Source organism: Cetorhinus maximus, chromosome 6 (assembly GCF_964194155.1).
Source record: "Cetorhinus maximus chromosome 6, sCetMax3.hap1.1, whole genome shotgun sequence".
Taxonomy (NCBI): domain Eukaryota; kingdom Metazoa; phylum Chordata; class Chondrichthyes; order Lamniformes; family Cetorhinidae; genus Cetorhinus; species Cetorhinus maximus.
In genome coordinates this window covers 81,362,003-81,387,385 of record NC_135884.1, presented here as the reverse complement: position 1 = coordinate 81,387,385, position 25,383 = coordinate 81,362,003, and the positions used below count along the sequence as shown (strand labels likewise).

General features: G+C 44.1%; 1 protein-coding gene across 1 annotated transcript in view; it reads left to right on the top strand.

Moving 5' to 3' along the window:
* LOC144681857 (hydrocephalus-inducing protein-like) overlaps positions 1-25,383 on the top strand; it is a 102,463-nt gene that overhangs the window by 8,677 nt on the left and 68,403 nt on the right. Inside the window, exons 4-6 of the mRNA XM_078543919.1 lie at positions 9,430-9,628; positions 15,470-15,628; positions 24,190-24,470. Of these exons, the coding sequence (XP_078400045.1) occupies positions 9,430-9,628; positions 15,470-15,628; positions 24,190-24,470 (639 nt within the window). The remainder of the gene's footprint in view (positions 1-9,429; positions 9,629-15,469; positions 15,629-24,189; positions 24,471-25,383) is intronic.

The window sequence follows — 25,383 nt, the reverse complement described above, 5'->3', positions numbered from 1 at the left end:
ATCAGATGCCCCATTTTAAGATCCAAACCTAAAGCTGCTTCATTCTGTAGTAGTGTGCAGTGCTCCCTCTTTCTTTGCCTTTGAGCACTCAGCATAACAGCAAAAAGCATAAGTACAGCCCGAGCTTCAGTTTTTGCAGTGAATCATTGGGTTCAGTGCAGTGAGGGAGGGTTTCGGTGCTGAAGAATGGAGCATTTCCTACTTTGGGGAGAAAACACTCCCAGCTCAGGTAGACACCAGCTGACTTTTAACGTCTTGTTTGATCAGCACAAGTTAGAAAGATGGAGACAAGCTGGAAAACTTCCACTCCAGCTTTGAGGTAAAAACTAAAGCAGGTGAGTGGTATTGGTGCATTCTAACTCCCTGCATACCACCTCATCCATCTCTCATCCTGCAGTCTCCCTGCCTCTATTTTCTTACTCTGAGATTCTTTGTGTCCTCTTGCTGTACTTCCTTGTTGCTCTCCTTTTGCCAAATTTTAAGTATTTATTTTGACATTGAAGAAGCAAGTCCAAAATGATTTTTACACCTTGCACATTTCCTGCTTTGGCCACATGGCAGTTCAGCAGCTCATTTACTGTCTGGTCCCTAGAATATTAATTATTTAAGGAATGGAAAGAGAAGGTGGAAATACTCACCTGGGAAGAGGGTTATCTCCTCTGGGCATTGTGGAGTAGCACAGAGATGGCATATTGGATAGAATATCACAGGCCAGTAGTGTGTAACTTTGTGATACATGCCCCCTTCTATCGCTAATGAGTTTAGTGCTGCAACAGAATTTTTTTGGCCATAGAGACTAGAAGAACTCTGCCAGCTATGTTTACAATGTTACTAAAACTTGGTGACCAGAAGGGATCCCCCAACTGTCTTTATGACATTGTTAATATGGAGTGACCAGCAGGGATCTGCTTGCAATGTTTAGAATGTTACTACGACATAATGACCTGAGAGGATCTCCCAGCTATTTTTACGGTGTTATTCAAGATGGGGCCTGATCTTAACTCGGGTGTAAGTGAATAGCTGTTGACTAGAGGGGATTTCTCTTCTATTCATGATATTGCTAAGGCATATCAGAGGAAGTTGTCCCATATAAAAATGAGGGGAAGGGAAAGAGCAATTGGGCCATTAAGTCTGCCCACACTCATGATGCCTGGAGCATCACCCACAGCCATAGGAACAAAACCCGGGGCCAATAAAAGGCAAAAGCCTTCAGACCTCCTCAAGTGATTAAAACCAATCCAGGAGATCACGTTGACTCTCCGGATATCAACTGTTAATCACCATGACACCTTGCAGTTGCTGTTCGTCCAAATGTCGTATTTTCTTTATGAGATGTTGAATGAACTTCTGCTTTACAAGATGCAGTGACCTCCTTAGGACAACTTGTGATGTGCAATGCTACCTAATATCCAAGTCTAGCACTACGTACAAGGCTTCTTCACTACCTGTGCACATCTTGAGAGTGCCTTTGGCCAACAGATGCCTCATTGTGAGCCTGACGGCCGAGTAGCCTTTCCTCCCTGCACCCACTGAGCAGCAAGCAAAGCCTGTGCACTGAATACAGGGAGAACTTCCCTCTGTGCTCCACCCCTCCACAGAAACATATTACCTACCAGCCTGACAACAGCACCCTCCACGTGGCTCAACATTTGCAGAAAGGAGCGAATGAAGAAATGATCTTCTACCAGGAATCAAACAGCAGGTTTTAGACAGAGAGAGAGAGAAAGAAAGGCAAGCTCATGTATAGCCCTGGAACTCTACAGCAGTTCTTCCCATTTTGCATGGTAACTCAGGCATAAAACAGATAGGACTGCCGGGGAGTCACCATTTATCATCCGTTTCTGCTGTTTCCCTGATGGATTGGAGACTTTATGCCAGTCACAAACCCCTGTGGATTTGAGTGCAGATGCTTAATCTATATGCACATGATGGACGCATGTACCCTCATAAACACACACAGCTGGATTTTACAGCCCTCCCCCCCCGCCAGGCATCTTTTCAGTGGGGGAGTCATGTAAAACACAAGGGGTGGCAAGCCCAACACCTTCTTGCCCACCCCAAGCTGTCCCCATAATATAGGGGTGGGTGCCTAAATCAGCAGCCCCCCTGCCATATGTAAATAAAAAATTAAGGGCCAATTGAGCTTGTTAATAAGCCAATTGACCCCAATATTACACTGCCCATGCCATAACGTGGTTGGCATTCGGAGGCAGGAATAGGCAGCCCGCTCTTCCACAAAAGTTTTTAAAATGGTGGGAAGGAAGGGGTATGTACTATCTTTGGGAGGGGTTCCCTTTGTACATCAGGGGCACCCCCTGAAGATAGTACCCCCACTTCATTCCTTCCAACTGCCCTGCAAAACCAACACCCCCACCCCCTTTGCACCCTAAGGTGCCCAATCCCTCCCCACCCAATACCCTGATGTACATTGGAGCCTTCATCCTGGACTTGATTGCAGCCCCGGCAGTGCCCATGACTGAGCTCTGGCACTGCAAGAGCTGCTGGCCAATCAGATTGGTCACCAGTTCCCAAGGGTGGGACCTCCTCCCACTGAGAGGCAGAAGTTCCACACTTACCTAGTTGTTGTTGCCCCAGCGTATTATTGCTACAGGGCGGACTTTTTCTTCATCAGTTGGTTTCCAACCAACTTTTAACTCGGGGTGGGGTGGTGGGAGGGGGTGAGCAGTGCACCCCTCCACCCCTGTAAAATCCAGTCCAAAGTTACAACATGATGCAAATAAGGTAAGTGCATCATGCAGTATTTCTCTCCATTTGTACCCAAATAATACTTGGCGTCTCCACCACCGACTGACAGTGGCAGCTGTGTTCAACAAGATGCGCTGCAACATATCGCAAAGAGGCCTTCAGCAGCACCTTTCAAACCCTCAACCGATACCACCTAGGAGAACAAAGGCAGCAAGTGCACGAGAAAACCAACACCTGGAAGTTCCCCTCAAAGCTACATCCATCCTGGCTTGGAAATATATTGCCATTCCCCCACTGTTGCTGGCTCAAAATCCTGGAGCTCCCCTTCTAAGGACACTGAGGATGTAGCTACACTAGATGGTAGCTCACCACCACATTGTTAAGGGAAATTAGTGATCGGCAATAAATGCTAGCCTAGCCAGCCATGCCCACATTCCATGAACAAATTAAAAAACCTTATACAAGAGCAAGCCAAATACTACAGAAGCTGGAAATCTGAAATAAATAAAAACAAAATGCAGCATCTGTAGAGAGAGAAACTCAATTAACGTTTCAAGTCAGTGATCTTTCATCAGAACTGGGAAAGGTTAGAAATGTAATGGGTTTAAGCAAGCACAGAGTCAGTGAAAGGGTGAGGGTGGGAAAAAGGACAAAAGACAAGGCTTGTGATAGGGTGGGAAGACAGGAGAGGTTAATGACAACAGGGTTGATGTTGCAAGACAGAGGGAGTGGTAATGGGACACGTAAAGAAACAAAAGATCTGTCCCGAGGAAGTGTGAATGGCAGGATAATCACAGAATTCTTACAGTGTAGAAGGAGGCCATTTGGCCCATCATATCTGCATCAGCTCTCTGAGCATTTTAACTTAGTGCCAGTCTCCTGCTTTTTCCCCGTAACCCTGCACATTGTTTCTATTTAAATAATCACCCAATGCCTTCTTGAAAACCTCAATTGAACCTGCCTCCACCACACTTCCAGGCAGTGCATTCCAAACCCTAACTACTAGCTGTGTGAAAAAGTTTTTTCTCACCTCACATTTGCTTTGTTTCTTTTGCAAAACATTTTAAAACTGTGACCTCTGGTTCTCAATCCGTTTACGAGCAGGAACAATTTCTCCCCATCTATTCTGTCCAGACACTTCATGATTTTGAAAACTTCTCTCAAGTTTCCTCTTAGCCTTCTCCTCTCCAAGGAAAACAGTCCCAACTTCTCCAATCTTTCCTCATAACTGAAGTGTCTCATCCCTGGAACCATTCTCGTAAACCCCTTCTGCACTTTCTTCAATGCGTTCACATCCTTCCTATAGTGTGGCACCTGGAACTGTACACAGTACTCCAACTAAGTTCTAACCAGTGTCTTATATAAGTTCATCATAACCCCCGTGCTCTTGTACTCTGTGGCCCTATTAATGAAGCCTAGAATACTGTATGCTTTAGAAACAGCTCTCGCTACCTGTCCTGCCACCTTTTAATGACTTATGTACATATACACCCAGGTCTCTCTGCTCCTGCATACCCTTTAGAATAGTATCCTTTATTTTATACTGTCTCTCCATGTTCTTTGTACCAAAGTATATCATCTCACACTTCTCCGCATTGAATTTCATCTGCCATATATCTGCCCACTCCACCAATGTGTCAATGCCCTTTTGAAGTTCTACACTATCCTCCTCACAGTTTACAATTCTCCCAAGTTTTGTGTCATCTGCAAACTTTGAAATTGTCCACTGCACACCAAGATCTAGATCATTTATATATAATATATGTGTGTATATATATATATATATATATCAGGAAAAGCATGGGTCCCAAGTACCCATTACCCATTACTCAGTTTCCTATCCCTTAGCCAATCTTGTATCCATGTTGCTACTGTCCCTTTTATTCCACGATCTATAACTTTCCTCACAAGTCTGTTGTGGGGCACTGTATCGAACATATTTTGGAAGTCCATATACACCACATCAACGGCCTTGCCCTCATCAACCATCTCTGTTACCTCTTCAAAAAACTCCAGCAAGTTAGTTAGACATGATCTCCCTTTACAAATCCATGCTCACTCTTCCAAATCAATCCACATTTTTCCATGTGACTATTAATTACATCCAGAATAATTGTTTCTAGAAGTTTCCCCACCACCGAAGTTAAATTGACTGGTCTGTAATTACAGGGGAGATCTTTACAACCTTTTTTGAACAAGGGCGCAATGTTTGCAATTCTCCAGTGCTCCAGCACCTCCCCTGAATCCAGGGAACATTGAAAGATTATTGCCAGTGCCTCTGCAATTTCCACCCTCACTTCCTTCAATATTCTTGGATGCATCTCATCCGGTCCCGGTGCCTTGTCAACTTTAAGTACCAGCAGCATTTTCCAATACTTCCTCCTTATTACTTTTAAACCCTTCTAGTGACTGAGTTTCCTCCTCTGTCACCATGGCCTGGGCAGCATCTGCCTCGTTGGTAAAGACAGATGCAAAGTATTCACTTAACACCTCAGGCATGCCTCTTGCCTCTATGTGTAAATCCCCTTTTTGGTCCCTAATCAGCCCTACTCCACCTTTTAATACTCTTTTACTATTGATGTGCTCATAGAATACTTTGGGATTTCATTTTATGTTAGCTGCCAATCTTTTTTCATAGCCCCTCTTTGCTTCTCGTATTTGCTTTTCACATCCCTTGTGAACCTCCTGTATTCAGCTTGGTTCTCAATTGTATTTGCTACCTGTGTTGTAAGCACACTTTTTCTTCTTTAACTTAATTTTTATCTCCTTTGTCATCCAGGGAGCTCTGAATTTGTTTGTCCTACCCTTCCCTTTTGAGGGAACATACCTTGACTGTGCCCAAACCATCTCCTCTTTGAAGGTAGCCCATTGTTCAGCTACTGTTTTTCCCACCAACCTTTGGTTCCAGTCTATCCGACCCAGCTCCATTCTTGCCCCATTGAAGTCCGCTCTCTGCCAATTGATTATTCTTACTCTGGATTGACCAATGTCATTTTCCACTGTCATCCTAAATCTTATGATACAAAGATCACTGTCTCCTAATTGTTCCCCACTGTCACTGGATCTACTTGGCCCATCTCATTCCCAAGAACCAGGTTTAGCAGTGCCGCCTTTCTTGTTGGACTGGACACATACTGCTGTAGGAAATTCTCCTGAGCACAATCTAGAAATGCTTGTCCCTCACTGCCCCTTACACTACACTATCCCAGTCTATATACAGGTAATTAAAGTCCCCCATTATAACTACTCTATGATGTTTACGCCTCTCAGTAAATTTCCTTGCAGATTTGTTCCTCTATATTCTTCTCACTAGCTGGTTGTCTATATATTACGCCGAGCAATGTAATTGCACCCTTCTTATTCCTTAGCTCTAGCCAAATCGATTATGTCCTTGAATCCTCTGACACATCCTCTTTCTCAAGTACTGCAATACTCTCCTTAACCAAAAATGCCACCCCTCCACCTTTTTTCCCTTTCCTATCTTTTCTGAACACCTTGTAACCAGGAATATTTAACACTCAGATCTGTCCATTCCTTAAACCAGATCTCCGTTATCGCCACAACATCATAATCCCACTAGGCAATCTGTGCTTGTAACTCCCCAATTTTATTAACTATACTCCATGCATTCACATACATGCAGTGTAACCCTGATTTAGACTTCATTACTTACTCCCTTACTCCGACTCCATCTATTAGTTTACTATTCTCTATTTAGTGCTATCTGCCTCTCCCAGCATTCTAATTGCTTTCTAATATTCTCTGCTGGTTCCCACACTCCTGATGAGTTAGTTTAAACCCTCTCCAACAGACTGCAAGGAACTCAGTCCTGGCTCTGTTCAGATGCAGCCTGTCCGGCTTGTACAGGCACCATCTCTGCCACAGCTAGTCCCATAAATCTAAAGCCCTCCCTCCTGCACCATCTTTCCAGCCACACATTCATCTATCTTATCTCCCTACTTCTGTACTCACTTGTAATGAACAGCTGCAGTCTGAAAGCAAAAAAAAAACCTGGAAAGAAAAATGAAACAAAATGGAGCAGAGGGTATGATATAAGATTGTTGAACTGATTGCTGAAGCTAAATCCAGAAGGCTGTAAAGTGCCAAATCAAAAATGAGATGCTGTTCCTCGAGATTACATTGAGCTTCATTGGAATTATAAGTCCACTGACTTCCATAATGAGCTTGACCATACTTTCTCACATTCTGTTTCCTTTAAGGAATCTATTCCATTCTCCCAGTTTCTCCATCTCCGTTGCATCTGTTCTGATGATTCCACTGTCAATACTAGCACTTACAATACAACTTCCTTCCCCTCCCCCACCCCACCAATGGCTGACAGGGTCCTCCGCCATGTCCAACATATTTCATGCACTTCTGCCCTCACTCCTTCCCCTCCCTCCCAGAATCATAAGAGTTTCCTTGTCCTCACCTTGTACCCCACCCAGCTCTGTATTCATTAGAGCCTTCTCTGCCATTGCTGCCACCTCCAGCATGATGAGGACACCAAACACACCTTCCCCTCCCCTCTCGGCATTCTGAAAGGACCATTCTACCCATAGCACCCTGGTCTATTCACCCATAACAACCACTCCCCTTCCATTGCAAGCGCAGGGCTGAAGTGCCTGCCCTTTTATCTCCTTCCTTCTCACCGACCAAAGCCCAACTCTCCTTCCAGGTGAAACAGCCATTTTTAATTTCGCCTACTGTATTCACTGCATGCAGTGCAGTCTCCTCAACATCGAGGAGGTCAAATGAAGATTAGGTAACCATTTTGCAGAACACCTTCATTCAGTCCACAAGCATGACCCCATGCCCGTGGTCACCTGTCATTTCAATTGCCCGCCTTGTACCTACTCTACCTCTCTGCCCTTGGCCCCATGCAGTGTTCCAGTGAAGCTCAATGTGAGCTTGAGGAATGGTATTTCTGATTAGGCATTTTACCGCATTCCGGACTCACCATTGAGTTCAACAATCTCAGATCATAATTTCTGCCTCCATTTTATTTTTTTTCCCCATGATTTTGGTTTTTCTCCCTTTTGTGTTTTCAGGTGGCAGCACGATTTGCCATTCACAACTCCTTTGGCCACATCTTTTGTTTCTTTACTTGTCCCATTACCATGCTATCTGCAGCTTCAACCCATTAGTTATTTAATCTTTCCTGTCTTCCAACCTATCACAAAGCTTCCTTTTTGTTCTTTTCCACGCCCTTCTCTTTTCTCCCAGCCTCAACAGCTTTTTTGGGGAGAGAGTGTTCCAGATATCCATTATCCCTCGTATGAAGAGGAACTCATAGTGCCTGAATAGCCTGGCTCCAATTTTAAGATTATACCCTTTTGTTCCAGTGAAAATAGTGCTCTTTATTTAACCTACAAAATCATTTAACCACCTTAAACACCTGAGTTATATCATATAATCTTCGATACTCAAGGGAATACAAACCTACTCTGTGCAACCTGTTTTCGTAATTTAACCCTTTTAATCTCCTGTAACATTCTGGTGAATCTGTGTTGCACCCCCTTCAAAGCCATTATAACTCTCCTGAGATGAACTGAACATTCTACTGCACCAGTCTAAGCAGAGCTTTATATAATTGTAGCAATAACATCCATGCCACTGTATTCCAGTCCTATTGGACTAATACTCCATTAGCTGTTTTGGTTCTTTTTTATATCTCACACTGTTTGTTTGTGAATTCTGTACTTGAATCCCTAGATCTCTCTGCTCCTCCACAGTTCCTTGCTTCTCAGCCTTTAGAAAATACTCTGATCTGTCTTTTTCACATCCAAAGAAGATGACCTTGCACTTCCATAAGTTGAATTCCATTTCTCACAGTTTTGCTCACTTATTTAATCTATCAATGTCCTTTGCAGCTTTCTGCTCTGATCTACACTACTTACCCTCACTACACGTATCCACCCCCAACTTAATGACATCAGCAAACTTATATATGTTGCACTCTATTCCTTCAATTAAATTATTAAGAATTATGCTGTGACTCCAGTTTAATACATGTGGGGGACACCACCAGCTCCTTCCTGCCAATTGGAGTACGTACCCTTTATCCCTACTGTCTGTCTTGTATTTCCTACCCAGTTCGTCTCTAACGTCGAAAGGTTGCCTCCACTTCGATGTACTCGTACTTTTGCCAGGAGTCTGCTTGCTGCAACTATCTCCAGGGTAAAGCAGCCCAATTACATTCAAACCAGAGTTTTCTGCTTCTGAATGCTCCAGCATGCAATTCAAACCAAGCCCACCCTGCCCTTTCATCATATCCCCACTTATAAGGGAAATCAGGGGAAAATCATGGACTGAAGAGCTCAAAATCAGAAAGCACTGGATAATACAGGCTTGCAAATGAAAAATAGCATCCTGGGCATTGACGAGGAACTGGAAGATAACCATTTTCCCCAGAATGAGTCAGAGCCTTCTTTAAAGGAGACACTTAATTCAGTGATCAGGACTGAGATAGCATTGTGGAGTAATATGGCACAAAACAAGATCATTCTTCCTATCATGCTTGTGCCAGCTCATTGAAAGAACTAACCAGTTAGTAACATGGTCCTGTCCTTTCCCTATAGCCCTGCAAAGATCAGTAAAGAAATTGATTAGGCAGAATTTCCTATAACAGGGGGCTATAGTAATGCTTGAAACATAATAATGTTTAACTTTCAACTGTGGATATCCTGTGTATAACCTTTTATTTTTGCTTCTTATTGCAAGTCTGGATTGCTTGTTCCTAAACAACTCTTATCTGGAGGTAAAATTCCAACCTTGTGCCTTGCTGCCAAAGAAAACAATGGAAGCCATCATCATTTTCTACCCAAGGGAACCTATCAAATACCAAGACCTGATCACTTTTGAAATCAATGGACTCACCCAACAGAGCGTCAAGATCTTCGGCCAAGGCGTGGAAATGAGGGTAGGGTTGTATCCAAAAAATTGTTGGGGGCATCCTAGGGATAGCTGAGGTTTCATGTTCTAATATCCAGGATAATCCAGGCTTCATGACCAGAGGCATTTCAACTCCCATAATGTCAGGTTCAATATTTTTGCTCCTGCAGTCACTCAGCTTTTCTTAATTGGAGAAAGACAGTGTCATTTTTATAGGATGGTCACTTTGTTCCAAGTTAGGGGGAAGAAAGTGGGCTGAGGTGAGGCTGAGATTATGGATTGGATTTTGAGGGTTCCATTGCTGATGATGAAAATTCACCAAATATCCTCAAAACACAATGTCTCCATATCATGAGGCACAGTAAGAAGTAGAAACATTTGCTTTACCTTAAAAAGAACTTCTGGTGTCCTCCTGATGTCCAGAACTTTACAGATAGGCCTCTCAAATAACAGGCTGCTTCATCAAACCTGGAAAAGGACCCTGAGTTCTAAACATCAAGTGCAGAGCTCCTCTATTGGAAGACCCAGTATTGGATACTGCCCCTCCGCTCCACCCACAGACATAGCTCCTATATCAAACAGTATTGCACTATAGTGCCAAGTGAGATCAGACATCTGGAACTGAAGGTGGAGTGGAATTCTGCAGCAAAGTCCATCCCAACTTCACTGTTCATGTCTCTTTGGAGCTGTGAAAGGGTTGTGTGAATCAAGGAGGTGCAAGCATGGAATGAGACAAAATGATTTTCTGTTTTTTTGGAAGCTTAAATGTGGCAATAGTTGGGCAAGGTTCACTGGGAATGGTAGCTTAGTGGTAATGTTACTGGACTAGTAGTCCAGAGCCCTGGACTAATGCTCCAGAGACATAAATAAACCTGGAAGGAAAAGCTCATCTCTGTAGGTGACCATGAAATTACCAGACTGTTGTTAAAACCTATCTGGTTCACTAATGTCCTTCAGGGAAGAAAGTTGTTATCCTTATCCAGTCTGGCCAACATGCAACTGCAGACCCAGTGTAATGTAATGTGCTTGACTCTTAACTACCCTCTGAAATGGCCTAGCAAGCCACTCAATTGTATCAAACCACTATGGATAAATCAAATAAAAATAAAACAGATGGATCATACAGCATCACCCCACCCAGTTGACCTTGCATCATCCTACTCACTAATCTTTTGGGATTAGTTCCAAATTTGGGAGAGCTGCCCCACAGACCAATCAAGCAACAGCTTGATATAGCATACTCTCAGAATCATACCTTACAGCCAACATACTAGACTTTTCCATCACCATTCACGGGTATGTTTTGTCCCACTGGCAGGACAGGACCACCAGAGGTGATGGCGCATATGCAACTGGTAGGAGTAACTCTGGGAGTTCTGAACTATTAACTCCAGATCCCATGGAGTCTCATAGCATCAGGCCAAACAAGGGCAAAGAAATGTCCTGATGATTACCTCTGCAATCTGCCCTCAACTGATGTTTGTGCTCATGCAAGTTGAACACAACTTGGAAGAGACAAGGGCTCAGAATGTGCCATGGGTGGGAGACTTTAATGTCCATCACCAAGAGTGGCTTGGTGACACCACTACTGGTTGAACTGGCAGAGTTCTGAAGGATATATCTGAAAGGCTGGACCTCTGGGAGATGGTGAGAAGCCAACAAGAGGGAAAAACCTGTTTGACCTCATCTTCATCAATCTATCTGCTCCGGATGTGTCTGTCCATGACATTATAGCTAGGTGTGATCACCACACAGTCCTGATGGAGACTGGTGAAGTCTTTTCACATCGAGGATATCATTGATTGTGTTGTGTGACATTACCATCACGCTAAATGGGATTGATTTAGAATAGACCTAGCAGTTCAAAACTGAAGCACTATGGGCCATCAGTTTTCCATTATTTGCTCTATCAAAAATCTTCATGATTTTGAACACCTCTATTAAATCTTTCCTTAACAGCTTAAAGGAGAACAACCTCTTTTTTCCCAGTCTCTTCCCATAACTGAAGTTCCACATCGCTGATAACATACTCGTAAATCTCTTCTGCACCTTCTCTAAGGCCTTGACATACTTCAAAGAGTGTGGTGTGCAGATTTTTAAAAATTTGTTCCAGGGATTTGAGTATTGCTGGCAAGGTTAGCATTGTTGTCCATCCCTAATTGCCCTTAAGAAGGTGGTGATAAGCCATCTACGTGAACCGCTGCAGTCTATGTGGTGTAGGTACATCCACAGTACTATTAGGGAGGGAGTCCCAGGATTTTGACCCAGAGAAAGTGAAGGAACAATATAGTTCCAAGTCAGGATGGTGTGTGGCTTGGAGAGGAACTTGCAGGTGGTGTTCCCATGCATCAGTTGCCCTTATGTTTCTAGGCAGTAGAGTCACAGGTTTGAAAGTTGCTGTTGAAGGAACCTCGGTGATCTCTGCTTGCATCTTGTATATGGCACACACTGCTACCACCGTGAGCCGGTGGTGAAGGGAGTGAATGTTGAAGGTGGTGAATGGGGTACCAATCAAGCAGGCTGCTTTGTCCTGGATGGTGTTGAGCTTCTGAGTGTTGTTGGAGCTGCACTCATCCAGGCAAGTATTCCATCACATTCCTGACTTATGACTTGTAGCTCCCTTTGACAGCCTTCCTTCTCATGAGAATGATGGTTTGTGCCTTGGCAGTCAACTCTGTGTTCAATATTGTCTGGTGTGGCTCAGGAACCCCACTCTGACATGGCAGTCTCAGCCTCATTTGCTGCAGATGTGGACAGCGGGATGAGAAGGTCCAGAATTCATTGGCCTCTGTTTTTTCTGGCTCTCTTCTCACCAGCTGAGCTTTCTGTTTTGCCTTACCTCCTCCAATGCTCCTCCAGACAGTCAGCCTCTAGACACCATGACCATCATGACTGTCTCTCAGTTGTCTGTTTCACTATCCAGTTTAGTCTAGTTTGTGGACAGGCTTTGGGGAGTCAAGAGATGAGTTACTCATTTCAGGATTCCAGCATCTGACCTGCTCTTGTAGTCACAGTTTTATATGGCTGGTCCAGTTAAGTTTCTAATCAATGGTAACCCCCAGCATGTTGATAGTGGGGGATTCAGCAATAGTATTGCCATTGAATCTGAAGGGGAGATGGTTAGTTTCTCTCTTGATGAAGATGGTGACTTCCTGGCACTGGGTGACATGAATGTAACTTGCCACTCATCAGCTCTAGCCTGAATGTTGTCCAGGCCTTACTGCATGCTGCTACAGACTACTTCTAAATGAGGATTTGTGAACAGTGCTGAACACTGTGCAATTATCAACAAACAGCCCCACTACTGTCCTTATGATGGAGGGAAAGTCATTGATTCTCTTTTGTTGGAGATGGTCATTGCCTGGCTCTTGTGTGGTGCGAACGTTACTTGCCATTTGTCAGCCCAAGCCTGACTATTGTCCAGGTCTTGCTGCATTTGGACATGGACTGCTTCAGTATCTGAGGAGTCACAAATGGTGCTGAACATTGTGCAAACATCAGCGAACATCCCCACTTCTGACCTTATGATGGAAGGAAGGTCATTGATGAAGCAGCTGAAGATGGTTGGGCCGAGGACACTACCCTGAGGAACTCTTGCAGTGATGTCCTGGGGCTGAGGTGACTGACCTCCAACAACCACAACCATCTTCCTTTGTGCTAGGTCTGACTGAAACCAGTGGAGAGTTTCCCCCTGATCCCCATAACCTCAATTTTGTTCTGGTTCCTTGATGTCACACTCAGCCAAATGCTACCATGACATCAAGGGCTGTCACTCTCACCTCGCCTCTTGAATTCAGCTCTTTGATCTATGCTTGCTTCAGGGCTTTAGGGAAACCTAGGGCTAAGTGGTGGAACCCAAACTGAGGATCAGTGAGCAGGTTATTGCTGAGTAAATGTCACTTGATAGTATTGTTAACAACCCCTTCCATCACTTTGCTGATGAATGAGAGTAGGCTGACAGGTTGATAATTAACTGGTTTGGATTTTGCCTGCTTTTTTTTGGACAGAATATACCTGGGCAATTTCCCACATTATCAGACAGGTGCCTGTGTTGTAACTGTACTGTACTGAACAGCTTGGCTTAGGGCACAGCTAGTTCTGGAGCACAAGTCTTCAGTACTACAGCCGGGATGTTTTCAGGCTCCATAGCTTTTGCTGTAACCAGTGCCTTCAGCCATTTCTTAATATCAGGTGGAGTAAATTGAATTGGCTGAAGACTGGCATCTGTGATGGTGGAGACCTCAGGCAGAGGCGGAGATGGATCCTCTACTCAGCTGGAGGTGAGGTGCAGCATGGCAGAGAGGAAAATGGAGAAAGTTGTTGCAATACCACAACCTTGTTTGACTTCAGTCTTCACTGATAAAAGGTCTACGGTGGCTCCATTGGTGAGAATCACAGTTTGTATGTCATCGTGGAGTAGGCGGAGGATGGTGACAAATTTCTGAGGGCAGCCAAATTTAAGAGGATCTTCCATTAGCCTTCATGGTTGACAAGAGTCAAAAGTGAGGTTGAAAAAAGCTATGTACAGCAATTGGTACCATTCCTTGCATTTTTCTTGACTTTTCCACGCAGTGAAGATCTTGTCTGTGATGCCTTTCAATGGGCAAAAACCACGCTGCAGCTCTGGAAGGAGCTCTTCGGCCACTAGGAGGAGGTGATTGATGAGAATTGTAGCACACGGCAGGGAGACTCCTTTGTAGTTATCACAATCGGGCTTGTCTCCCTTCTTGAATATAGTCACGTTCATATTGTCCTTGAGATTCCCCAGCATGCACTCCTCTTCCCAGATGAGGGATATAAGGTTGTACAGCCATGCCAGGAATGTATCTCCTTACACCGCCTTTAATCCAAAACCAAAATCACCCCAATTAGTGTCAGTTATTGAGCTTCAGTATACAAATGACACTTGTGTATGTGTGCACTCCAAGTCGTTGTTGACTCCTTCTCTGAAGCAAATGAGAAAATGACCTTTCACTAAACATCCGGAAAAGTAAGATCCTCTTCCAACCAGCTCCCACAGCACAACACCTCCCCCCATCAATGGCAAAATCCTGGAGAATCTAGATCATTTTCTGTATCTTGGGACCCTCCTCAAAGATGTAGATGACAAAATTCATTGTCACCTCCAACGTGCCAGATCAGCCTTCGACCAACTGAGGAAAAGAGAATTTGTGGGCCAGGATCTTAGACCCAAGACTAAGGTCATTGTTTATCTGACAGCAGAGATCCCTGTGTTGCTATATGCAACCTAAAGCAGGGACCTCAAAGCAATGGAGAGGCACCATCAGCAGTGCCTTTGCTAAATCCTCCATATCTGGTCCAACAGCAGCATCCTCTGCCAAGCCGATATGCCCAGCATTGAGGCATGAATCACTCAAAACCTGATCCATTGTGCCTGACATATTGTTCATATGCCTGACACCAGACTTCCAAAGAAACTGTTCAACTCAGAATGCAGTCATGGCAGGTGATTACTAGGAGGCCTCATTTCCCTAGAATTTCCCCAGGGTTCTCCTAATCTTTTGCTGAAAAAAACTGAGCGTGAAATGCTCATGACATCTTTGCTTTTCTGAAGCACGTACACTACTGAAGATCAAGAAAGAAAAAAAAACTGCTTTTATACAGCGTCTTTCATAACCATAGGATATCCTAATGTAGTTGCTGTTGATATGTAGCAAATACAGCATCAAATCTGTGCACTTTATGATCCCAGAAACATATTGGCAAGGACACCTTGGAGATCTCCACTGTAATATTGAGTATAGCAGTATAGGTACTTGCTAGTGTCTGCGTAATTTACTCCTCATTTATCTGTATTTGTTGTAACATAAATGAGAGTGCCAGTGCTTTCTCCTTTCTGCCCTCTCAGATTGAAGTAGCCGATTACAAGAACAAAATGGTTAATTTGAAAGCACCTAGGGTTGGACAGATCTTGAAGAAAGTAGTGCCGATAATCAACAGAAGCAGTGCGCCCCTGACTTTCTCTCTTGCTGTGACTCCCAAAGAACACCTTCTTCAGAACTTAAAGGTATGGACTGCTAATATCCCAGCACTCTTACAACACAATCTACCCCGAATGTCTGTTGTGGTGAGATCTTTCTCTAACCATGAGATATTAGGGATATTGCAAACAGTGGGAGATTTCCTCTAATCACTATATGTTAGAGTCATTGAATCATAGTGATAGAATGGTTACAACACAGGATGGTATTTGGCCCATGATGTCCATGCCAGCTCTCTGTGAGAGCGAATCAGCCGGTTCCACTTCCCTGCCTTTTCTCCATAGCCTTGCAAATCTTTTCTCTTCAGATAATTAACAAATTCCCTTTTGAAAGTCACAAGTAAATCTACCTCCAGCACACTCTCAGGCAGTGCACTCAGATCCTAACCACTCACTGCGTTAAAAAAGGTCTTCCACATGTCATCTCTGGTTCGAATCACAATAAATCAGTCTCCCCTTGTTCTCAATGCTTCCACCAGTGGGAACAATTTCTCCCTGTCTACTCTCTCTCATGATTTTGTACACCTCTGTCAAATCTCCTCTCAACCTTGTCTTTTCTAAGGAAAACAACCTCAGCTTCTTTAACCTATCTTCATAACTGAAGCACTCCTGTAAATCATTTCTGCACTCTATCCAATGGCTTCACATCCTTTCTATAGTGTGGTGCCCAGAACTGGACACAATACTCAGCTGAGGCGGACCAGTGTTTTATGAAGGTTCACTGAACCTTCCTTCCTTTTGTACTCTATGGGTGGGATTTTCCAGCCCCGCCCGCCACTGGGTTTGTCCAGTCTGGCTAAAAGTCAGTGGACACCGCCGCATCGTCCACAGTGGATCCTGCCACGGCAGGGCCAGAAAATCCTGACCTATGCCTCTATATATAAAGCCTAGGATCTGATATGCGTTTATTAATCACTTTTTCAACCTGCCCTCCGCCTTCAACAATTTGTGCACATATAATCCCAGGTTCCTCTGCTCCTGCACTCCTTACTGTAGAATTGTACACTTTTTTTATTGCCTATCCTTGTTCTTCCTACCAAAGTAAGTCACTGCACACTTCTCTGCATTAAATTTCGTCTGCCTTGTGACCACCCGTTCTACCAGCCTGTCTATGTCCTCTTGAAGTCTATCACCATCCTCCTCAATTCACACGACTTCCAAGTTTGTGTCATCTGCACATTTTGAAATTGTGGTTGCATACTGAAGTCTAGATTATTGTAAAGATCAAGAAAATCAGTGGTCCTAATATTAAACTTCCTTTAATCTGAAAAACAATCGTTCACCACTACTCCCTCTTTCCTGTCACTCAACAAACTTTGTATCTAAGCTGCCACTGTCCCTTTTATTCCATGGGCTTTAGCTTTGCTGATGAGCCTGCTATGGGGAACTTTATCAAACACCTTTTGGAAGTCCATGCACAACACAACAACCACATGACCATCAGCAACCCTTTCTGTTACCTCATCAAAACATTCAGTTAAATAGTTAAGCACAATTTTTCCCTTAACAAGACTGTAATGCCTTTCCTTAATTAATCCAATTTGTTCAAATGGCTGTTAATGCTGTCCTGGATTATCATTTCAAAAGGTTTTCCCACCATCAAAGTTAAACTGTAATTGCTGGGTTTATCCTTATGTCCTTTCTTGAACAAGGCTGCAACATTTGCAATTCTTCGGTCCTCTGGCAACACCCCTTGGTGTTTGGCAGATTATGGCAGTGCCTCTGCAATTTGCACCCTTATGTACTTCAGTATCCTCAGATGGATCCGATCCAGCCCGGGTGACTGATCAATTTTACATACAGCCAGGCTTTCTAATACCTCCTTTATCAGTATAAAGCTCATCTAGTATGTTAGCTACCTCTGCTTTCATTATAATTTTTGGCAGCATCTTCTTCCTTGGTAAAGATAGATACAAATAACTCATTTAGTAACTTAGCTGTGCCCTCTGCCTCTTTACGCAAGTCCCCCTTTTGGTCCGTAAGTGGCCCTGCTCCTTCTTTTACTACCCTACTGACATTTATAAGACTTCTTCATAGAGGACTGTTGGATTCACTTTTACTTAGCTGCCAGTCTCTTCTCATACGCTCTGTTTGCTGTTCTTATTTCTTTTTTCACTTCCCCATTGAACTTCCAATATTCAGCCTGGTTCTCACTTGTATAATTCTATGCACCCTTTTTCTGCTTCATCTTTCTCTCTATCTCTTTCCTTGTCTAGGAATCTCCAGCTTTGCTCGTTCTTCCTTTTCCCCTTGTGGAATGTTTTTTGACTGTACCTGAATTATCTCCTTCGTAAAGGCAGCCCATTGTTCAATTATGGTTCTGCCTGCCGTTCTTTGATTCTAATTTACCTGGGCCAGATCCATTCTCACCCACTGAATTTGGCCCTCTCCCAATGAGTTAATTTTACTGTGGATTGTTCCTTGTCTTTTTCCATAGTGAATCTAAACCTAAAGTGATGTTTTGATCACTGTCTCCTACAAGTTCCTCTACTGACACTTGATCCACTCATTCTCCAGAACCAGATCCAGCAATGTCTCTTTCCTGGCTGGACTGGAAACATTCTGATCTAGAGAATTCTCTGGGACACTCTCTCTGTTTTCTGAACACCTTGTATCCAGGAATATTTAGTACCCAGTCCTGTCCTTTTGTCAGCCAGGTCTCCATTATCACCATTGCATCATACTCCCTATGTGGCTACCTGTGCCTGCAGCTCACCAACCTTATTTACCATACTCTGTGCATTCACTTATATGCACTGTGAACTCAACTTAGGCCTTAGTCCAGTTCCCTTACTCTGACCTCATTTAATACCTACTATTTTTTTTACTCTAATGCTATCTATCTCTCCAAATTCTTTGTGCCCCTTGTTTTGTCTCTCTAATGTTACGTCCCAATGGTTCCCATCCCCCTGTCAAGTTAATTTAAACCCTCCCCATTAGCACTAGCAAACTGTCCGCAAGAACATTTATCCTAGCTTGTTCAGGTGCAACCCATCTGGCCAGTACAGATCCCATCTTCCCCAGAACTAGTCCCAATGTCCCAGGAATCTAAATCCCTCCCTCTTGCATCATCTCTCCAATCAAACATTCATCTGCTCACTTCTCCTATTTCGATGATTACTTTCACACGGTACTGGGAGTAAAATGGAGATTACTGCCTTTGAGATCCTGCTTAATCATTTATTTCCTAGCTCCCTAAAATCTGCCTGCAGGACCTCATCCCTCTTTCTACCTATGTCGTTGGTACCAATATGAGCCTTGACTACTGGCTGTTTCCCTTCCTCCCTCAGAGTGCTGTGCCATTTATTAGACTATTACTTGACTTAATAGAAATAAAATTAAGACTAAAATAAAAAAAGGCTCACGAAAACTCATCAATCAGCTGCTTTCCTTGTGTTGATGTCTGTTTATTTTATAGGGAATTAACTTAAATGTTTAACTCAATTCTTATTATCTATATAAACCTCAGATTTTAATTTACTGAACATATTAGATAGTAACACCCTGTAGTGTTACTATCCCTGGCTATTTAATTTTAACATTATCCTCTAGATCTGATTAATTAATTGAACACTGATTTTAATTATATGGTAAGTTATCAGAATGGTTTTACTAATTATGAATTGATCTCATCTCATTTTATAGTTGGTTAATTTAGACTAAATTGAAAGCTTACCGGTATACTCACCCCACCTGACTTTTTGTCCTCTGTATGTTAATTTGCAATTTTTTTTCTTGTCTGGTGCAGAGCCCAATCACATTGCCTGCTCTCCTCCCAGGCGTCTTTTCATCTGCTCTCCTCCCAGGCCTCTCTTTATGTGCTGGTCCTCTCCTCTCCCAGGCCTCTCATCATATGCGGCTCCTCTCCCAGGCCTCTCTTCATGTGCTCTTGTGCTCCCCTCTCCCAGGCCTTTCTTCATGTGCTGCTCCTCTCCCAGGCCTCTCTTCATCTGCTCCTCTCCCAAGCCTTTCTTCATGTGCTGCTCCTCTCCCAGGGCTCTCTTGATGTGCTGTTCCTTTCCCAGGGCTCTCTTCATGCCCTGCTCCTCTCCCAGGCCTCCCTTCATGTGCTCTCCTCTCCCAGGCCTCTCTTCATCTGCTCCTCTCCCAGGCCTCTCTTCATGTGCTGTTCCTTTCCCAGGCCTCTCTTCATGCCCTGCTCCTCTCCCAGGCCTCTCTTCATGTGCTGCTCCTCTCCCAGGCCTCTCTTTATGTGCTGCTCCTCTCCCAGGTCTCTCTTCATGCGCTGCTCCTCTCCCAGGCCTCTCTTCATGCACTGCTTGTTATGACACGGCAGATGATGTGTGCCAGGTGGATCAAATCCAAGAGGGAAACTTGATCACGCTATCACAAAGGCTTTGCAATTTATATTTATTTCAAGATGCGTTCCTTGAATTCAGAAGTAATAAGTCCATCAAGACTCCAGAGATTCTTTTTTAAAAAGCTAAATTAAACATTTATTAACAAAAGAAAAGATTTCAAGCATATACATAAGTCTATAAATTACTGCTATACAACTCCTAAAACCTCTAATTAATCAGGCTTCCAGTTACACCCCCATTAAGAAAACCTCCAGGAATACATTTAATCAAGTTGGCAGTCTTAGTGGGTATTTAAAATAGATTTACCATTTTGGAGAAACAGCTGTTACATCAGAGCAAATATTTCCAAAATATCTTTGATGTTATTCACACACAGTGACCAGGGAGCGTGATACCCAAGAAATATTATCACAATGCGTGAACTCAAATGTTCTTTACTGAAGGGGTCAGAATAAGGAATGAAGTATGTCCAAGGACAGGGATAAGAATCAGGCTGGAAATCATTGGTTAATTTGTCTTATGTCAATTGTGGAAAAATTCCCCAGAGAATTTCTGGCTTAAAAACGGTGGGCAAGGATTTGCATCTGCATCCAATGAGAGCAATAGATAATCAATAGATATCTTGATAATCGATACCAGTAAGCACAGTCCTGTGCCAGGAATGGTAAACCATACATTTCCCTACTTGAGAGCCTGGGCTAGTTAGGGATAGTCCATGTGGGGCTACAAAAACAAAATGCTGTGGATTTGGAAATCTAAAATAAGAATAGTAAACGCTGGGTATACACAACAGGTCAGGTAGCATCTGTGGAGGGAGAACAGACCTAATGGGCTTGATTATCAAATCGGAGTTAGGAACCCAACCACCAGATAATTTCCAGGTCCTGACTCTCCGTCACATCTGCATGATTCACACAATGCAGTTTAGAATATAAATGTCATACTTGAGCTGGGGGCGAACTCAGCACCCAATTCATGGCACCGAGCGTAACCAGGAGCCAAAGTTGCCTGCAGAGTGTGAGCGACAAAGGCACACAGCAGCCATGATGGGGCCTGGTGTTACTTTACTGAAGAAAGCAGGCAGCACATCGGAGGGCTGGAAGCCTCACTGCCTGCAGAAATGGCCAAACGGCAGGTAAGGCGCATGAAATGGCACAAGGTACCCCAGCTCCTGAAATATTTCAACTTAAAAGCTTTAACTTCTGCCTGTTGTTATGATCCCCATAGTGACTGATAATGTTTAAAAATAATTTTAAATTTCCTGTTACAGCTTAAAAGGATGATATAGCAAGATTTCACGTTTTAAAACTTTTACTGTAACAAATATCTAAAAGCACTACTGACTACACATTATTTTCTTTTTGTAGGCAACTTATACTTTTCACTCATCACGGTCTCCACAGTCCTTATAGTAAACAGTCCACAGCCACTTTCAGTTTCGAATGGGTTCATGATTTCACATTTCACAAAGCAGTAACTTCGAGTAGCCATCTCCAGGCACTTCCTTCAGGTTTCAGAGAGATTTCCAAATCCGCTACCAGCAGTAGTGTCCACTTTGCCGATTTGCCTTTCCATCCCACCCCGGCCATGTCAGGATGAATCATCCAGATTCCTGAGATGGCTGTGGAATGCATCCCTTTGGCTAGAGATTATATCTCTCCCAAATCCAGCTTCAGTAGCTCACAAAGAACCTGCAGCCTCTTCTTTCTGCTGACCACACCAACTGCTGTTCTTTTCCTCTCTCTGTTTTCCCTTCTGCCCAACAGTATGGAGCTGGCAAGCCTATTTACACAGCTGGACTTGCCTTTTGCTCCCAGGTGTGAGCACTTTACACCTTGCTCAGCATGTTCCTTGACTTCGCCAGCCTTGTTGTCAGGCAGAATTTGGAACAGTCGTATAACCCCTTTCAGTTTAACCTAAATTTAAAGATACAGTCCAAAATACAACAATCTTATCAACCTCGTAATTGTAATTGTAACGCTACTTTGAACCACAGATGTGCACTTATGTGCAATCGACTGCTGTGATTTCCACTTGGAAAATTCCCTTCTGGCCCTACCTGGCCAATCTCTTCAAGGAGCTTAATGGTGCATTAATTGAAGATGAGTGGATTCCCCATTCCCTTCCCACCCTTTGAATGGTAATCTTGTCACCAGTAGCCACTGGTCTCTCTGGCTCAAGTGCTGATGGTATTTGCACAGAATAAAGGCATTGTGTCTGCTGCCTGGATACTGGACTTTGACAAGCCTGATGTGCTTTGTATACTCACACACCAGCTGTACATTGAGGGAGTAGAACACTTTGCAGCTGTGGCATGTCCCTGAAGTTATATGCAGCACCCACAAAGCAGCATGTGTGCAGTCAATTACACCATCGGGAAATCTGCTATCTTAGCAAAGTCGCATGCATGGTCCTCCTGCTTTTCTCTGGAAAGTGAGAATGCAATATACTCCCCTCTCTTTGCACACAGAGCATCAGCCACCACCTTTATATAAGAGTGGACAGCAAACAGCGAGTTTTGAGACAAAAATAAAAATACCTGGAAAAACTCAGCAGGTCTGACAGCATCTGCGGAGAGGAACACAGTTAACGTTTCGAGTCCGTAACTGTTAACTGTGTTCCTCTCCGCAGATGCTGTCAGACCTGCTGAGTTTTTCCAAGTATTTTTATTTTTGTTTTGGATTTCCAGCTTCCGCAGTTTTTTGCTTTTATCTTAGCGAGTTTTGAGATATCCCCAGCTCCAGGTTGCGACAATCCCACATTAAGAACTTCATTATAATGGTCACCTTTTCACCCATTGGCAATGCTGTCACCCCACCCCCCGCCCCCTGCTCTGAGGCATGCTGTCTGCCTCATGGCAGATTTCATTAATCACCTACTTAATGAAACAGAAACACTGCACACACTGAGAAACATTTTACTGGCCCACACAAGGTGGGAACAAGGCAGGGGGGCCCAATAAAATCGTGAGGAGCCATGGCGTACCAGCTCCCCAGCCATTACCTGCCACTGGGAGATTTTACCGACAATGGGAAGGGGATCAGGCAGGTTTCCTGCCAGAAGGAGGCTGGAAGCCATTTGAATATGAAAAGGCCATATTAAGAACCATTTCACCAGGCTGTCAGCATTTTGCCTCTGATTGGACCGGCAGCTCTTGGGGATGGGTGTCTTTCCTGATCAGGACAATAACCCCAGAGGCAGCTACTTAATGAGCTGCCACACGTAAAATCAGGAGGGAGGTGGCGCCAGCCACCAGTGTGTGTTGCCGACAGGCATTTCTGGTGCGTGTTGGGATCTCGACGGATTTGGTAAAATGCTTCCCACTGGGTTAGGTTGAGGAGGAGAAATACACCCAGAAAACCCTGGATAGATATGATATCCTGGTGAGTACCCTCCGCCCCACCCCCCTCGTCCTGCTCCCTCAAACAGCAGATTTTCCTCTTCTATGTCATCTCTGCTTAATCTTCCTGTCACGCTGCAGGCTAAATGAGATCAAAACTACCATGACTGGTAGCAGGTGGTCTGAGTGAAACCCTGCAGTGAGAACCACAGCCACATGTCACACCTAATAGGCTTCGCCAACTCTTAAGTGTCAGTACCAGCCTCCAACCAACTACCAAGCTTGCACTCAGCAACAACCAATAGAAATCAATCAGTAACGGACCTGAAAGTGCTTTATGATACCTTTAAACAACGCTTATTGTGGGAGCCTTCCGCCTGCTGAACGCAAGTTTAACTGTGCTTGGATAAGAGAGGGTGTTAGCTGGAGCATCAAGGTTGAAAATGGCACCGCTGCTGTCAAATCAGTTGACTGACATCTGGATCTGCCTATCCTGCATACTTCCAGTACATGATCCCAGCACCTGCATGAACAACCTATCCAAAATGTTATCTGGTACTGCCCACACCAGAAATGTGTATACATGGGCCTGAAACATCACCCGTAGCACCAAAAGTGTGAGCACTAGGGGTCCGAATTTTGTGGCCAGTTAGCCTAAGCTAATCTGGGAGAGTAAGCACATTGGTCATTCAGCACTATAAACACGATACTACCACGCTGCATTGCAGAATGGCACTGACGTTGCACATGAAAATGGCTGTGCCAAGGCTGCCACCATCTCCTCGCTGAAGGAAGAATGGCTTTGGTTGGTTGGCAGTAACGAGAAGATTAAAACAGTGAAAGTGTTTCTAAACTCACATTTACTGTTTCAGGAGTTCATTTAACTTCCATTTGCTGTCGACAAACTTCATTCTTATCTTTTTCAGGTTCTAAGTATATGGCCAAGCAGCAGCATCAAGCTGGATGCAAATGGAGGCACTTGTGATGTGGTGGTGACTTTCTCCCCAACTTACCGAATTCCCCAGTTTACAGAGGAAGTGATGATAGAGTGCACTGGTGTGTCTAAACCTCTATTTGCGATACGCGGATGCGGCCAGGGAATCGAAATCACACTGGACCAGGACCGCATTGCATTTGGAGCAGTTGTTCTCCGGAGCCAGGTCACTCGGCTGACCATGATACAAAATACTGGAGACATTGGTGCAAGGTACATAGATCATTACTAGCATGGGTTGTTCAGTCTAAATGGAGGAGCGATGGAGGTGGGGGGCTGTATTCATTTGGGGATCTCACAGCTGATCTCACAGCTGAACCTTAACAGTCAGAAGCCTGCTCCACCTGTTCATGGGCAGCCTCTCTTTAGGTATTAGCTGTAGCTGAGTAGGTCACCCTCTCACTTCTGAGTCTGAATGGTGTGGGTTTGCTCCAGTGTCTTGAACACAACTACCAGCCAGTGCTGAAAGAGTGTTGCACTATCAGGTGCTATCTTTTGGATGAAACCTTAAACAGGTTCCAATATTTTTTATTCATTCATGGGATATGAGCATCACTGTTCATTATCCTTTTTTTATTATTCTTTCATGAGATACGATGTCACTGGCAAGGCCAGCACCTTTTCCCCCATCCCAAATTTCCCTTGAGGAGATGGTGGTGAGCCGCCTTCTTAAACCATTAGGAAGGGAGTTCCGGGATTTTGGCCCAGTGACAATGAAGGAACAGCAATATTCTAAGTATGGATGCCGTGTGGCTTGGAGAGGAGCTTGCAGGTGCAGATGTTCCTATGTGTCTATTGCCCTTGTTCTTCTGGATGTTAGAGGTCATGGTTCTGGAAGATGTTTTCGAAGGAGCCGTGCTGAGTTGCTGTAGCGTTTCCTGTAGATGGTATACACTGCTGCTATTGTGCACTGGTGGTGGACAGAGTGAATATTTAAGGTGGTTGATAGGGTGCCAATCAAGTGGGCTGCTTTGTCCTGGATGGTGTCAAGCTTCTTTAATGCTGTTGGAGCTGCTCTCATCCAGGCAAGTGGATAGTATTCCATCACACTCCTGACTTGTGCCTTGTAGATGGTGGATAGGCTTTGGGGAGTCAGGAGGTGAGTTACTCACTGCAAAATTCCCAG